This window comes from Camelus ferus, chromosome 1 (assembly GCF_009834535.1).
Source record: "Camelus ferus isolate YT-003-E chromosome 1, BCGSAC_Cfer_1.0, whole genome shotgun sequence".
Taxonomy (NCBI): domain Eukaryota; kingdom Metazoa; phylum Chordata; class Mammalia; order Artiodactyla; family Camelidae; genus Camelus; species Camelus ferus.
Window position 1 is genome coordinate 103,991,097 of NC_045696.1, and position 17,821 is coordinate 104,008,917.

Genomic DNA, 17,821 nt, shown 5'->3' on the forward strand with positions numbered 1-17,821 from the left:
TGCTCATCAGAATATCTCATATGAAGGAATAATTGAAAACAAAAGTGAGGATATGATAAGAGAATGGTACAAAGAAAAGAAAGGCAGACAGAAACTCCAGGACAAATAAAAGGCTGGCAAGAAAGACAGTGTGCTCACGGTATGTCACAGGGGCTGGCTCAGCCACCATCAGCACTGGCCTAATCATAATCATGTAAACGCTGCTTCCCAATTTTCAATTTTTAGGCTCGGCCTGTAAACAAAGAACAGAAACCTAATTGATAGTTGTGGAACAGAACATCAATCTTGAAAAAATAAAATACAGCTTACCAGGGTTGGGAAGAAAGAATAGAGAGGGAAATTAATATCTTCATCTCATCAGGGGAGAGTCAAAAGACACTGTGGAAGGACGGTAGGCCTGGAAGTAGAAATATAAAGGTGGTATTTATACTTACAAAGTCATCCAAACCAGAACTGTACATGATTGTCTGACTCAGGAAGCTAACAGGCAATGTCCCAAACTGATCATTCTAGAAAGCATATTAAAATTATATTGCCTCAAGATACAGAGCAGCTGGCATTGTTCAGGGTAACCCGCTGGGAGCCTGAGGGGAAGGTGGCCGCGGCCCTTCCCTTACAAGTTCCTCTGTGCTTCTTGGCTCTTTAACTAAGCACATGCACGTGCTGAAAACTGCAAAGCAGCAAAAGGAGCTTTTTTGTGATTAAAATGTGCGAGGTGGGGGCTGTTTGACAACACTCTGTCCCATGGCAGTTTCTGAAATCTAAAATTTATTGACAGCTTTGCTGGGGAATCTGTTGCCATTCAGACTCCCCCCAAAGAACCTGAGCCTCTCTGCCCTGCTGGGTCTCATCAATGAGGCCTGAGAGAGGTGACCAGGCGGGTCCCAGGTCAGAGGGGATGGAGGGCTCTTCTCTGGGTGGGGTGTGGCAGGGAAGGAACCAGACCAGATCCCAGATGGCAGGAGGCTGGTGATCCAGGGCCCCCCCCCCAACCTCCTGCACACTCCATAACTGGGATGGAGGACAAAGGAAGGGTTAGGGAGAAGTCATTCTTGCCCAGTGAACAGAGGCTCAGGGCTGCTTGCCTGCTGGTCCAGCTGCCTCTGGGCCATTCTTCAGCCCAGCATTCCTCCCTGGGGACAGATGGGGGCAGTAGTGAGCCGCCAGACACATGCACAGGTGGGATGAGGACAGTCCATCTACAGGTGGGAGGAAGGGATCCAGGAAGGGAGGCTGGTCCTCCCCTCCCCAACCCCCTCACCTGAAGAGCCAAGGGCACCGGTCTGCAAGGCACCCTCCTGCCCCTCCTACTCCCCTTTCTGCCCGCCCCAGATTCCTCCCACCTTGCACAGGGCCCCTGATTGCATAATAACACCCCCCCCCCCCATCAACCCCCGACTCTCAGAGTCCTGCTCCTAGTTGACCCGGATCCCTGCTACTCAGAAGGTGGTTCCTGGACCAGCAGCACAGGAATCACCCGGGGGCTTATTGGAAATGCAGAGTCTTGGTCTCCACTGCAGACCTCCTGCATCAGAATGTGCTTTTTAAGAAAACTTCCAAGTGAATCACATGTCTATTGAAGTCTGAGAAGCAATGAGTTCGAATACACCACCTGATAAATCACCTTGTCCAATGCTACTCGCCCACGTTCAAAAGGCCTTCCTATGGTCCAGGCTCGGGGCCAAGACTTTGCATGTCTTAACTTATTTAACTTTTACACAACTTCACAAAATAAGGATTCTGTCGAACCCACTTTCCAGATGAAGAAGCTAGAGTCTGGAGAGATCAAGCAACTTGCCTAAGGGCACATAGCAAAGAGCAGTACTGGGATTTGAAGTCAGGCAGTCTGGCTCCAGAAAACTCTTAGGTCTCCGAATGGAGGTTAGCTGCTGCTGTATCCATCCTGAGAGGCTCTGTGCCTACTCTAAAAAAAGTCTCAGAGAAGCATTAGCAGCAGAGGCTGCCCAGGAGCTGCGAAGCACTGCGGACAAAGTGGGAAGGAACTTGGGTGGGAGAACCGCTTTTTAAGAGGGTGACTTTGGGCGAGTCACTTAGCCTCATCTTCAGAGCGAGAATGATCATTGACAGTTTCTGCTGTGGGAGGGTGGGCGATGGGGGTGGGGTATTTGATTATTCAGTGAGAAGTTGTGCAAATCCCTTTATAAACAATCTTCAGGCCAGTGCCAGGTCCTTGGGGATGGAGAGAAGGGCGATGATTCCCTGCATCTGAGAGTTCAGAGCCCTAGGGGGTGAGGGGGTGGAGGGGACTGATAGATCAGCCCTTTTACAGCTTACAACAACATGGGCGGTGAGTCTTACTACAGGGAAGCGCGGGGAACCATGGGGCCAGAGGAGAGATGTGAGATCTGCTCGGAGCAAGAGGAAATGCTGCCCTCAGCGAGGTGCCTCCTGGGTTGAATTCTAAAGAAGTCAGGCTGGTGGAGAAAGGTCATCTGGAGGAAGGGAGCAACACACAGCCGGGCTGGAACCTGCACACGGCACTGCCCAGTAGCCAGAGGGCAGGAGGGTCCAGGGAAGGCAGTTCCCGCAGCACAGAGCTGGTCAGGAGAAGGCTGGGATGGGTCAGAGAGCATACTGGCAGTTTCCTTGCCTCTTCTAGACCGATTGCCCCAGGCCCTCCCCGACCACAGGCTTCCCTCCAGACTTCATCATCTCGTGTCTGGGCTTCCAGGCTCTCTCTGCCTTCTGACTAAGGCTTCTGCTTTTATCACTGGCACACAATTGCTCTCCCCTCTCCCTGCTGTTGGGTTTGGAGACCCTATTTTGCGGGCTAGTACCTCAGACTCCACGGTTCTGCTTTCCAGCATCCTACTCGGCTTTACTCTTACTTGAGAACATGGTCCCCTGAGGGCTGCCATTAGCCACAGGGTGGTTTTGTGCCTCTTCCTCCAGGCAGACACAGATCTGTGCCAAGGTTCACAGATAAGCATGTGAGTGCTGACTGGACTTCAGCCCCACTGGCCTCTCAGTTGGAGATTTTGTGCAGTGTTCAAACTGCACAACCAGACACGACGATCCTGGTGCTTAAGAAAGCCTACCCAACTTTGTGCTCAGACTGGGGGGTACCTTGAGAACAAAGACACTATTATACTCATCTCTGACAGCTCAGTGTCCAGGAACAGGACCTGGCACTCAGTAGGATGAGTGGATGGCCTTATACCCATGTCCTCCACTTCAATTGCCAAAGCAAGGGCAGGAGCCACACCACACAGCCCGTCTGATGGTACCAGGGCTACACCTTCAGTCTCTCGCTCTCCTCAGCTTGGGCTCTAGGGCACCTCATTTCTGCCCCTGCAGGACCCAGCCTAGGTAAAGTACCTGAGGCTGGAGGTGGAAGTGAGGCTTTCCAGACCTTCTACCCAAAAGAAGACCTGCTCCCCACAGCCAAGGAGGGGTAAGGGACAGGCACTGCCAACCAGGGTGGGGAGATATTAGATTTACAACAAGAGCAAATAATGAATAATTCAAAGCTGCATTTCAGGGCCAGACCCTGTGGTTCAGGTCTCCCAGACTCCACCAGTAAGCATATCCACTGAGCTCCTGCCTGGGGCCCCTGGGAGTCTGGGGTGAGCCTGACCCATCTGCTACAAGCTCCAGGGCTCTTTGAGATTACATGTTTCATCTTAAAAATTCAAGAGAATTTTGCACTCTACTTCTGGGCTTGTTTTAACGTAACATTGTGTGTTAAACTACTTTCCATGAGTAAAGTAGGAGCTGCAGAAAGATGCCTGAACTTCCCTGTGACTCCACATTCTGCCAGCACAGTCTTGGAGTGGAGATAGCCCTTCTGTTGTTTTTCCTGCCTTGCCTCCATCTCTTTCTGGTGACTGTGCCTCGGTTTTCCCTTTGGGAGAACCATCCCTCCCCATTCTCTGTCTACAGTCAGACTCTGCCCTCTGTTCCCATGGAGGAAATCAGGTTATGTTCCTCTGAGCCCAGGGGTTGCTCCAGGAGTGAACATGTAGCCCAAGCTGAACCAATGAGCATCAGCTTCAGGACTTCTGCTGCTACTACTGGGACAGAGAAGGCCTGTTACTGCTGGTATGGCTAAACTGCTAAAAGATAGCCTAGAAGCTCTGGGGCCACCTAGTAGAGAAAATCTGCCTGGGAATGAATCAATACAAAGGGCAGCAGAGTTGAAGCATGGAAAGAGGCAAAGTCCCGATGGGCCATGTAAGCTCCTTGATCTAGCTATACCTGAAGCCATAAAATTTTTTTTTGTTAAATTGGTTTGCATTAGGTTTCTTTCACTTGTAACCAACAGAGTTCTAAATAATTCAACCAGTGGACACATGCCCCAGTTTGGAGGCCCAGGCTTACTGGAAAGAATTTCAGAGCTTTTGGCCTGAGAGCCAGAAGACTGATTTGGGTCCCAGCTTTCCCACAAACTTGCTATGTGATTTTTCAAGGGTTGGATTAGGTCATCTCCAGGGTTTCTTCCAACTCTAACATCTTCTGCCTAAAAGTCTTGTAGAAAGTTAATGAAAGGCAAATTTACCCTAGACTTGGGGTGGATTCCTGGGCTGCAAATCTGGAGATTCTGACACTGTGTCTAGGTGGGGTTTAGAAATCAGGATTTTTAATACCACGTCCAGGTAGTTTTGATATGTAGCCAGGTTTGGAAACCACTCAGATTCTTAAATTCTTTTTCCCAAGGCAGCCGTTAAAAATTCATCGAATAAGAATTTCCTGAGCACCTACTGTGTCAGTGTCAGGTGTCAGTGACACCTTCTTCTGACAATGGCCTTCTTGTTGGGTGGGGAGGGTGACCTCCATCCTCACGCTGGACTCTGTAAAATCCCGAAGCTGGCTCTGAGAAAGAACACACATTACTGGCAACACACTTCCTCAGTCATTCAATTGCTTCATAAATGGCGTTTAAAATTTTATTGATGAATAAGCTATTCACTGTCCACTTGGTTCACTTATAAACAGCAAGAGGTGAACGTGTGCATTTATGTCGCTGTGGCCGTTGACGTCTCATTTAAAACCTTAACAAGACGCTGCCATGGCAACTGTAACTCCCACATTACTCGAATTCAAATGGCTTATTATCAAAATAAACATTGATTCTATTCAGGTATGCAATATTAGTGTCATATTTTATACATGGTTACTTGGAGCATAGTTCAGCTCGGGGCCAACACCATATTGAATTATTTAAAACCATTTCTCCCCGGGTTATTAAAAAGTTCAGTAAAATATATATTAGTGCATAAAATTTTAATGCCTAGTTCACATTGCAGTGTTTGCAAGCTCTTGGTCTTTAGAAGAAGGGAGCCGGGGAAGGCACGCTCCAAACAGACTGTGTCTTTGAGAAGTTGCTCCCCGCCCAACCGAGCACAGCCTGCGCTTTGTCTCAGCAGAGACTTCCAACCCCTCCAGGCTCTCTGAGACAAGTTACAGGCGAGGAGGCCAGAATAAGTGACAGCCACCAATAGTGTTCCTGGGAGGCTTCTGGGTCCCCAGTCTCAGTGACTTTGAGCCTTGCTGACTTGACTATAGAGACCAACAATTCTCTCTACTCTGTGTGACCCCCTAGGACCCCTGAGTCACTCAGGTGGGCGATGGATCAGGTGTTCCCTGCCCTGTTGCCTCCCTGTTTCGTGAATGTTCATTTTAACTTCTCTGAGCTGCACCATCCCTAGAAGGGCTGTGTGGGGCTGGAGCACATGGTTTTAAAAAGCTGAGCCAAACCCATGTGTGGGAGCAGGGGCATGTGTGTTAGCTCTGTACCATCCTCTCAATTTTGCTATGAACCTAAAACTGCTCTAACAAAAGAGTATTTTTTTAAAAAATTGAGTTTGAGTTTGCTATGTTTAAATTCTAGTTAAAATTTCTAATAAAGTAAGAAAAAAAAAAGTTCAGCTAAGGCCAAGAAGCCCTGCCTTGGTTCTGTCCAATGTGGAGTCTGCTACTGCCACCGTCCCCTCCGAGCTGCCCAGAGCCCTGGGTCAGGGCTGGCCAATGTCTGGTCCCACCAAGGTTGGACAGGGCCCCCTTCTGCTGGAGCAAGGTACTGTATTCCTCTGAGCCTCAGTTTCTCCAAGAAATCCTGGAGGCAGTAACTGTACGACACAGACCAGACAAGGTACTCCCTCCTTGTTCCCACCCACCAAATGGTAACATTCTTTTCCTGAGGTCTGGGTCACCTGCACCTTCTTGTTTTTCTTCTTTATCCCCCCGCTGACCATGGATCAGGCTGGACGTTCACTGGATGTTCAATAGGGAAATGTTCTATGGCAGGAAGATGTATTGGTTGTTCATTTCTCAGATCCTTTTTGCAGGAGGAGACTCTCAGAAGGAGGGAAAGGTAATTTTTCTCTCTCCTCTTGCCTCTCTGAACAGACCAGGGCAGACGGTGTCTGGACTCGTTTGACTCCGGAGATGTCAATGCTTTGGGTTTCAGAGCCCAGAATGGAAGCTACCAGGAGCCTTAGGTCAGGATCCCTGAAAGCAGACCCCAAGACAAGGATTTGGGACAATCTGGGAGGTGAACCCAGGAGTCACAAGCAGGGGAGTGGAGAGGTGGGAGCAGGAGGGAAACCAGCTTGCCACTCTACATGGATGCCTGAGCGACTGTGGGAAACACACCTCTGCCTTGTCCCACCCCAGGGGCCAGGAGCTGGCGTATTTATCACCAAGTGCTATTCATCATTGGTTGAAGTTGCCTCTAGGGAGTTAGCTTCTGGGCACTTCTGGCCTGCACCCTGGGCCCCGTGAGCTCTCAAGTTGGAAGCGGAACACCTACAGTGACAGCCTCGCCTGACATCCAGAAGCAGCTCCACACGGACGGGGTTAAGCCTTGCTCTCCCGGAGGGGGACCGGCAGAGGCTGGAGCTTGGGGGGTGTGGGTGACTTCAGGGGATGGAGGGGAGGCAGGTGGTGACAAGTGCCTGTCAGGTGAGCATGACACCTCACTTCCATGCCGGGGCCTCTGAGGGAAGGCATACAGATGTCAGGGACTGGACCCTAAGGGGTGTGACACTGCGGTGCAGCAGTGAACAAATGCTGTGCCCATGCTAGGCAGGAGGCGGTGACACCACTCATTTGTGAATGAAAAATGTTGCCTGTCATATCAGTAAACAAAGGATGTTACAGCCATCAAGCCACCTCAGCCAGGCCACCCCGACCATGAGCCCTGAGGGAACTCAGGATGGAAACAAACAGGATGCCCACTGTCAAGCCCTGAGCCACTGCAGCCACCCTCAGTGGTGCAACCTGAGGGGACTCAGGATGGGAAAGAACAGGACACTGGCCCTAGATAGATGGCAAAGGTGCAGAGTGAAGGAATGATTTCAGCGAGCCCAGACTCTTGCATCTCTTCCCATACACAGAAAAATGCTAAATTCCTTAACCTGAGATATCTGGTTTTCTTTAATTAACAGTAATCTTTTGGTGTTACGACTACCTGGTCTTTGTTGCAAAAATTCCTATATATCCTGGCTCCTCCCGTACCTCTTCGGAGCAGTTCCTCGGAGCTGTTTGGAGAGGCTTGAAGTTGTAAGGAAGTCCGCCAAAGAAAGTGTAATTCTCAGCTTTTAGGTTGCGCATGCTTTTTTCAGTTGACACATTTTAAATGGACAACATGGGCGATGGGACTGTCTCAGTGGTGGCCATGATGACCTGAAGACTGAGATGCTTCCTCAAGTTTTCAGGCCTGTGCAAATCCCACTGGCTTCTTGGGTGACCCTGGGGAAGAGAGGGTATCCCCAGTAATGAATTCTGTTGGGCATCTCCCTGTCCTGGTAAGTGGGGGCTGAGAGCCAGGTTGAACTTGAATTAAGAAAAAAGAAAGTACAGTTGTCCCTTGGTATCTGACGTGAGTGGAGGGGATTGGTTCCAGGGCCCTCTAGAGATAACAAAATCTAGGGGTGCTCAAGTCCCTTATATAAAATGGTGTAGTATTTGCATATAGTCTACTGCACATCTTCCCATACACTTTAAATCATCTCTAGATTACTTATACTACCTAATACAATGTAAATGCTATGTAAATAGTTGTAAGTACAATGTAAATACTATGTAAATAATTGCTAGCACGAAGCATATTCAAGTGTTGCTTTTTGGAACTTTCTGGAATATTTTTCTGAATGTTTTCTATCCCTGGTTGGTTGAATCTGTGGCTTTGTGGACTGTAATGTGGGGTTTATTGTTCCTGCGCGTTATGGAGCAAAGGCAAGCCTATTTCAGCGGCTGGAGTAACCCAGGTTTGAAATCAGACAGAAGGCAAGCCTGAAGGATGAGCCCTTGCATTGAAAGCCTCTGTCTATGAAAGAAGGTGTGTGGCTATTTATTGATTGTCTACTACGAGCTAAAAACTGAGGGAAGAGTATCCCGTGTTCATCTTTCCATCTTGTCAGGAACTAGGTTCCAAATATCTCTGCAAATTTCTGCAGGCTTCTGACTTTCCTCCGACCTGCAGAAATCATGGAATGGTCTGTCTTCAGGAAAGAGAGGTCTCCCCGGCAGCCATGAGCCCTTTGAACTTCCGTTCAGGTTTCAATTCATTGGCATCAAACTGTTAAAGTCCATTTATTCATTTTACCAGCCAGCTCATGGCACATTCCGCTTCACACAGAGGGGAGAATGGGCTGTCTTTCTGGAACATTCCAAAGCGTACTTGAATGATGGTGATCTTACAACATTCAGAGAGGGATATGACCCACCACAGATGGAAGAAGCCTCAAGATGTCCAAAGGAACAAACAAAGGAAAGGAAGGAAGACAGCAATGGTATTTGCTACCAGAGGGTCAGTGTGAAAATCTTCAGTCCTAATTCAGATACGCAGATATGTACCTTTATGAAGAAAATTGGGCATGGTAACTGAAAGGGTAAGTTTGTAAGATTTTTTCTTCTTATTTAAATCTCACTGAAAAGATAACTGACTGTTTAAACAGCAACAACAACAAACCACGATGGCTTGTGGGGGTTGTAACATATATGCAAGTAAAATCTATGACAACAAAAGCACAAAAGCTGGGACGAGTGAAAAGAAAGCCGAGACCGCAAGGTTCTTATACGATGTGAGTGGAGGTAAAACAGCACTGGGAGGCACAGCGTGGGAAGTTAGGGGTGTAAAAACCTGAAAGCAACCACGCACACAACAAAGCAAAGAGCTTTGGCTTCTGAGCCAACAAAGGAGAGAAAATGAAGCATAAACAATACTCAGTTCACCCCAAAGACGGCAGAAAAAGAAGAAAAAGGGAACAGAACAGATGAGACATGAACTCTCTTTAAAAGAAAAAGTATTTCTTTTAGGCAGCATAAAGTTGGGTCTTGCTTTTTTATCCAGGAAGAAAAATTCAAGCACAGATGACTTCACTGAAGCACTTAGGGAAGGAATAATATCAATTCTACACAAACTTTTCTAGAAAATTGAAAAGGAGGGAAACCTTTCCAACTCGGTCTATGAGGTCAGTACTTCCCTGACACCAAAACCAGACAAAAGACATTACAAGAAGAGAAAGCTAGAGTCTAAATCCATCACTAAATTGATGCAAAAATTCAAGACAAAATGTTAGCAAACCAAGTCCAATAATGTGTAAAAAGGAATCATACGTCGCTGGTGAGTTTATTCCAGGAGCAAGGTTGGTTTAACACGTGTCAGCTGATCAATGCTAGTTACCATATTAATGAACTAAAAGAGAAAGACCATACAATCATCTCAAATATGGAGAAAACCCCTTGACAAAATCCAGTATCCACTCCAGATAAAAACTCACAGAAAATGGCAGTTCTTCTAAAGGAACCTCCTTAGAGTTGTTAACGAATATCGATGAAGAACTTATAGCTGACATCTTAGTGAAAGGAGAAGGATTGAATACTTAAGATCAGGAACAAATCAGGAATGTCTGCTCTTACCACTTCTATTCAACATCATCCTGGCAGGTCTAGCCAATGAAATAAGGCAAGGAAAAGACAAAAAAAGGCATCCAGATTGGTCATAAAGAAGTAGAGCTCTCCTTATTTGCAGGCAGCATGATCCATTATGTAGAAAATCTGTTGAAATCTATGAAAAACATACTGGAGCTTAGAAGTAAGTGTAGCAATGTTGCAGGATGCAAGATATATTTACATACATAAATCAATCGTACTTCTATATGCTAGCAATCAATGATCCAAAGTAGAAAATATTTTTTAAATGTACAACAGCATCAACAAATGTTAAATATTTGGTGAATCTCATAAAAGATGTTCAAAACATTTCCACCAAAACTGATTACTTTTGAGAGAAATTAAAGAAGACCTAAATAAATGGAGAGATAAAGCTTTTCACATGTTGGAAGACTCAATACTGTTAAGATGTCAGTTCTTGCCAAATTGATCTGTAGATTCAATGTAATCCCCACTGACAGTCAAGCAAATTATCTTTTGGGGAGAAATTGACAAGTTGATCCTAAAATTTATATGGAAATATAAAAGACCCAGGATAGCCAAAATAAATTTCATAAAGAACAAAGTTGGAGAACTAATACTAATAGATTTCAAGACTTTTAATTATAAGACTACAGTAGTCAAGACTGTAGTACTGGCATCAAATAGATACACAGATGAACAGAACAGAATAAAGAGTCCAGACAAAGACCACACACAGACAGACAACTAAGTTTTTACAAACACGCAAAGGCAATTAGGTGGAGAAAGGCTAGTCTTTTCAACAAAAGGTGCTGGAACATCTGGATATCCCTACTCAGTAGCATGACTTTGACCAGTGTCTTACAGAATACACAAAAATTAACTCGCAGTGGCTCAAAAACCTAACTATAAAGCCTAAAACTATAAAATTTCTAGAAGAAAACATACGAGAACATCTTTGAGACCCTGGGTAAAGCACAGCTTACAAAACAACAAGTTAATGATTTGGGCTTCATTGAAGTTAAAAATGTCTGCTCTTAAAAGACTCTGCTAAGAGAATGGAAAGATAAGCTACACACTGGGAGAAAATACAGCGTACATCTGATAAAGGGTCTCACACCCAGAATACGGAAAAAAAAAACCTCTCAAATTTTAAGAATAAAAAACAAAAAGCCAATTAAAAACGGGCAAAAGGTTTAACAGGTATTTCAGCAGAGAAGATACATGGATGGTAAATAAGCATATGAAGAGATGCTTGAAGCCATTAGTCATTAAGGACCGGGAAATGAAAACCCCCGATGAAACACCACGTCACACCTTAACTTATAAAAAGGCTGATCATATCAAATGTTGGTAGGATATGAGGGAACTAGAACTCTCACACACTGGGAATGTAAAATGACACAACTTTGGAAACAGTGCGGCAGTGTTTTAGAAAGTTAAATATACACCTACCATGTGATCCAGCATTCTACTCCTAGATGTTTTCCTAAGAGAAAAGAAAACATATGCCCATACATGAATATTCATAGCAACTTTATTTGTAATAACCCCAGTCTAGAAGCAATGCAAATGTCCATCAATGGTGAACAGATAAGCAAATTTTGGTGTGAACACCCACTGGAATACTATTCAGCAGTAAAAAGGAATGAACTGTGGCAGCAAATAAAAATATGGGTGCTTCTTAAAATAATTATGCTGAATGAAAGAACCCAGAGTTTTTTTTAAAAGAGCACATAAAAAAAAGCAAATATGTTCATTAGTGATCAAAAAATGAAATAACAAACTATTCCTCTCCAAGCATAGACTCCAGCCTGTGAAAAAGACATTGATCATAGGAAATTAATACTGACCTGGAGACCAAATGAGGGAATTTTATTTTCGTTTTTGAAGCTTGTTGAGAAATGGCAAGTCAGTCTCCATGATTATTGACTCATTTATATACACAACCACTCCCTGTGCCTCTAGGCCTGACGTCATGCTATTTCATTGGGGAATATTTGTTTGTATTTCTGCAAGAAGAGGATTATTTTCAGTCTCTGTTTCACATTTCTAGGAATTCAGAGCCAGTCCTGGCAACTTCATCTGAAAATCTTGGAGGGGTTGGGAAGGAATGTGGAACTGCCCACACATTGATAAACCTGCCAAGAGATTTTTCTTAAGAAAAAGAAGACGAGAAGGCTTATCTTCTCTGTTTACCAGGAAAAAAAAAAGTTGCTTTTTCTGTAGCTAGTGGGTGGTGATATCCTCTTAGGCTCTATGTGAAAATCCCAGGAGCTGTTGTGTAACACGACCATTATCTGGGAAAGGAATGTGCATTTTTAGATGGAAACGTGAAATTCTAGAACCCATCCCCTGTGAGCAATCAGGCTCCTAAGGGCATCCACACTAGCTTTATAGTAGCCACTTGACAGGGAAATCACCAAGCAGATGTGCTCCAGTGAGTGCTTCTAAGACATCGGCTCTCTGGAGCTGTTTTCACGAGACAGTGGGATTCTTTGTTCTTCAAAACCTTCACATCTCTCAGCACCCGCCTTGTTTTCCTTTTTCTTTTTCATTTCTTTTCCCCCTCAGTGGAAACACCTCTCCTCTCAGATGTAGTAACCATGCTAGTTGCTGCCAAGGGAAATACTGCATTGAATCCAAAGTATTTCTAGTGGGAAGGAAATAACTGTGAAAACAAAAATATTAGGGATCCTGCTTCTTCCCTTATTTTTTTTTTTTAAATTTAGGTATGCTACACAGAAAAAAAAGTACATGAATCCTAACTATATACGTAGATGAAGTTTTACATACGTATGTATTCATGGAACTACCCCCTAGATAAAAATGTAGAACTTTTCTAGGACCTGAGCAAGCTCCCTCACGTGTGCTCCCAAGATCAGTAACACACCCTCCGCGCCCTCCAAAGTAACAGTCTTCTGACTTCTACAGTCAGAGCTCGCTTTTGTCTGTTCCTGAACCCACCTAAATGGAATTAGGTATTCTTTTATGTCTAGCTGCTTGCATCAACATTGTCATGAGGTTCATCCGGGCTCTGTGTAGCAGTCATCCATTCCTCTTTTCAAAAAATTACTGTGTAGTATTCCATTGCATGAATACCCCCACAAAGTATTTTTCTCTTCTCCAGTTGAAGGACTTTTGGGTTGTTTCCAGCTTGGGCCTGCTAGGAAGAATAAACCTATCCCTGGTCAGTTATGTGTATGACAATCATCTTCTTCCAGATTGTGCCCTGGTCTTTTCACTTTCTTAATGTGAGTCTTTGATGAAGAAGAGGTATTAATTTTAATGAACTTCAATATATTTAGCTTTTCCTTTAATGGCTACTTCCATTGTATACTGTTTAAGAAGCCTTGCTTACCCCAAGGCGTGAAGATTTTTTTTCCTATTTTTCTTCTAGAAGCTCTTTTGTTGTTGTTTCACATTTTGTGTTTAAGTCTATAGTCACTCTCAACTTAAGTTTTGTCTGGGATGTGAAGCAAAGGGTGACGAATCATGTTTTTTCCACGTGGGTATCCAACTGACCCCACACCAATTATTGAAAAGACCCTCTTTTCCCCCATTGAATTTCAGTAACACAATTCAATTACCATGTAAGCATGGTCTGTTTCTAGACTATTTTCTATTCATTGGTTTATCTGTTATCCTTATAACAAACCAAACTGTCTTAATTATTAGATCCTTATAGTAAGTCTCAGCATCTGGTCACATAAGTCCTCCTACTTTCTTTTTCTTTTTCTTTTTTTTAGACTATTTACAGCTATTTTAGATCCTTTGCAATTCCCAATGAATTTGGAATCAACTTGTTAATTTCCATGACACAACTCAGGAAATTTTAATTGTTATTGTATTGACTTTATAGGTCATTTTGGGGAGAAGTGACATCTTAACAATATTGAATTTTTCAATGGACATGATATATCTCTCCATTTATTTAGATTTTCTTCAATGTTTCTTGACAATATTTTGTAGTTTTCAGTGTAGAGGGCCTGGACTTACTTTCATTAGATTTTCCTATTTTTTGTTACTATAAAGGGCATTTCTTAAAATTTCATTTTCTAATTGTTGCTAATATGTAGACACACAAGTTGACAAATATACCTTGCATCCAGTGACCTTTCTAAATTCTCTTATTCTCATAGTTTTCTATAGATTCGTTTCTATGTATACAATGTCATCTGTAAATAATGTTAGTTTTATTTCTTTTCCAATTTTTAATAACTTGTCATTTCTTGTTCTTGTATTTTTGAAGTGTCTAGATTTCCAATATAATGTTGCATAGAAGTGGTGAGAGTGGGCACTGTTTCTTGCTCTTCAGCTAAGAGGAAAGCATTCAATAACTTATCATTAAACATGATATTAACTGTAGGTGTTTTGCAGATTTCCTTTGCTAGATTAAGAATGTTTCCTTCTTCCTAGTTTTCTGAAATTCTTTTTAAAATTATAAACAAGTGTTGAGTTTTTGCAAATGCTTTTTCTACATCTGAGATGATGATGCTTTTTTCTCTTTTACTTGGTCAATATGATGAACTGCATCACTTTGTGATTTTTAAATCAACTTCATATTCATGAAACAAAGGGACTTTGGTCATGATAAACCTTTTTCTATACCCCTGGATTTACTTTGCATTTTCTTTAAGATCTTGCATTTCTATTTTGAGTAGTGTCTGGAAACGTTCTGTGCACGGTGGGTGTTCAGGAGTGGCCAGACGCGTGAACTCCTGATTGTGCCTGCGTCAGACTCTGGGTCACTGCTGTGAGGGCTGCATCCAGGTATGCTTTCCTCCCTCCCATCTCCTCCAAACCAGCTTCTCCTCACCACTCTGCAAGGGCCACTTCTGGAAAGAGATCACTTTAATCTTAGGCCAGTCGAAAAGTACTCATACCTGGAGGAGTGCCCAAAGAAGATCAGACCCGCACTTGGGTAATTCCATTCCCAGCAGCCTGGGGGCATCATCCTGGAGCTGGCTCAGCTGGCTTGCTACAGTTGATGGTTAAAATCTCAGAAATTTTGAAAGCTGGTTATTGATTACAACCATCATTAAAAATTAAGCCATATCAACTTGCAATTAAGTAAGTCATATTACAAACAAAGGTAGTAAATACCTCAAACTCAGCACTTTTTAATTATATTTCTATCGACTTTGCCTCATGGGTAATTTACATTTATTGTTTCTATGTGGTGGAAATGCTATCTAATGGTTGGTCACTGATCATCTCTTCCCAGCTCTGTATTTGGTGGCATCACAGTGGAGCTTGAAACTGGCTGTGGTGGGAGTATTTACACCATGGAAAGTAGCAAACACTACACATCAGGGATTTTAATTTTTGGCCCCTTGGTGATGACGTGCACCTCCAAAGCCACATCCAGCCCCACCTTTGGGTCACTTTGAAACTGTTGTTCCTTAGGGTTTACCCTATAGACCCTCTGCCCCCTTATAGAGCCACCCCATGGACATCATGACTCTGGCACCAGGAATTTGGCCTGTTTTTCTATTATTGTGGCTAGCTTTGTGTGGCTTTAGGCCCCACGCCCATTCTCTCTTCAGGGTCAGGACTTTGTAAGATAATTAGAGCCTGGGCTCAGGTGGGACCACAAGACAGAACAGATGGGAAGGGCCTGGAAAGAGATGCACAATCATGACTTCTGAGGACAGAGTGGCCAGGCTGATGGAAGACACCCTCCCAGCCCCCCACCCCCACCCAAAGAGCGGTGCATAAACAGTCAAGGACTGAATGACAGACTTTATTAGAAACGCTCCTCATTCATCAGTCAAATTCACATTAAAGTGGCGGGAAGCAGTGCCATCTGGGGCTCTGGTATCCCACTGCTGTGACAATTTCCAGTTAAAAATCAGTCTGGGCAGAAAGCGTTGGAAACACGAGAGGTGCTGTGGTGGTGGCGGTGGCCGCAGTGGGGGCAGCATCGTCCCTGTGGGAGGACAGGCTCCCTCCGGCAGGTGAAGGTGCCCCACATCCACCTGTCCAGTTACAAGGCTGCCCCCACGGCCCCAAACTGATAAATAAACAGCACGTCACACACACACACACGTGAAACAGAAACAGACTCATACAAGTCTCCTAAAGTGAAAAAATAATTCGCTCAAATAAAGCTTTGTGGCAGCCAGGCTGTATCCTAAATGGACGGTTGCCTGGAGACCCTCAGCACCCCAGGAAACCTCCCCAGCCCCAGGACATCATCCCTGTGGGCGTCACAATGCCCCCAGTTCCCCCATTAGCACCTTTGGACTAAGTACTGCCCTCACCACATCATTTTAAAATGCAACTTAAAACAACAACAATAATAAAGGATACACTCTGTCCCTGGGGTGAATTAGTCAGACTCAGCTTCCCTGAATAGAGGTGCTTGGGGCATCCAGAGACTGGGGGTCCGCGGTGGGGAAGGAGGGCACGCACGCGAGAGGAGGAAGTAAACAATGTTCAGAGAGGTAAGCTGGGAGGTGTCTCCACACTGCTTTGTCCACTTGCCGATTCTGCAGTTGGGCATCCCTGGGTAACAGTCATTCAAAGGGGTACAAAGTCCTAAAGTGTCACGACAATCCTGCTGCCCTGGCGAGGGGTGGGGGCGCAGAGGGGCACCGGCGTCAAGCTGCTTTCACCATTCATTATTCAGAGGCAATTTGCTCCCGGAGCTGGCCAATTTTCCCCTGGCCCCGTCTGCACCAGGGCACACAACAGAAAGTCTCCTGCCCAAATGTTTTATTCATCCTCTTGAATAAGGAAACAGGCTCTTGGATCAATATACCAGTGGCCGCTGTGTCCTGCTGGGCGGGCAGGATCTCTGCAGGCTCTGGGCTCTTCCTGGAGGTATCTGACTTGGGAGGGCGGCTTCCAAGGCAGAAAATACTGTTGGCAACAGACATTTCGTTTTCAAAGTTGGGAAGATGTCCTGGGTGACGGTGAGATGACAGGCCGGGGGCTGTGGGTGTCCCCGCTGCCCCTCCGCCCTGGCTCACTGGTACTGCAGATAGTTTTTGAGAGACTGAGGCAGGGGCAGGGAGCCGATGTCCCCCAGGCGCTGGCGGCCCAGGGCCAGGCGGATGGATCTCCGGCACAGGTCCATCAACGGCAGGGGCTCGGCTGCAAAGAGAGGGCGTGGATTAGTCTCGCCCCTGCTTCCTCATGCCTCTCACCCCCACCTGCTGCCTGCACACCCCTGGCCCGCCTGCCCTCTGAGCTGCCCTTCAGGGCCCTGGGCTCCCACTCTGAGAAGTCTTGTCTGGTTATATGAGCTGAAGGCTTCTAGCAGTGTTCTTCAAACTGGAATGCAAACGATTAGACTGAAGAATCATGGAATCAATTCACTGGGTGGTGACCAGCAATTTTGAAAAAATAGAAAAGAAAGAGAAAATGGAAAGCAATGCCTGTATCAAGGGGTTCCATGTCAGCTCTGTCTCTGAGGTAGATGTTTCACACTGTGATGTGTGTGTCTCAATGTAAAAAAATACTTCTCACAGCGGATTGTGATAAAAATGAGAGGCTGCCCTAGGGTGGATCTGCAGGGGGTGCTTCTTAGAAGCAGGTGAGGTTTAGGGGGGCTGTTTAAAATGACTTTGGACCCTCAAACTTCTCCTGTGTCCTCTTTTGATGGTCAGAGAAATGCATTTCTTCTAATACCCAGTTCTAGAAAACATCATGAGTTAAAATCCATAAGCCAAGGAACCTCTGGACTTACGACTGAGTTTTAACTAGCTTTATTGCAGACATACTTATGAAGCTTTTATTCTCTTCCAGGCCCCAGTGATACAGAGATAACTAACTCAAGGCCAAAGGCAGCTCTGGAAGTGGAGGAAGGGTCCTGGTCTGAGTTTAAATATGTGAATAATTGTAATAGAGTGTAATATATGCAATAATTCCTAAATGCACAGGGACAGACACTGGGCAGTTCCTGTACGGAAGTGTTGTTTGAAAGCTTCAAAGA

At 45.0% G+C, this 17,821-nt stretch overlaps 1 protein-coding gene across 1 annotated transcript in view; it reads right to left on the reverse strand.

The window, feature by feature from the left end:
* Window positions 1-15,604: 15,604 nt before the first annotated feature.
* Window positions 15,605-17,821, reverse strand: part of SPSB4 (splA/ryanodine receptor domain and SOCS box containing 4) — a 73,065-nt gene continuing 70,848 nt past the window's right edge. The window contains exon 3 of the mRNA XM_032487407.1: window positions 15,605-16,980. Coding sequence (XP_032343298.1) covers window positions 16,853-16,980 — 128 coding nt within the window. The 3' untranslated portion in view covers window positions 15,605-16,852. The remainder of the gene's footprint in view (window positions 16,981-17,821) is intronic.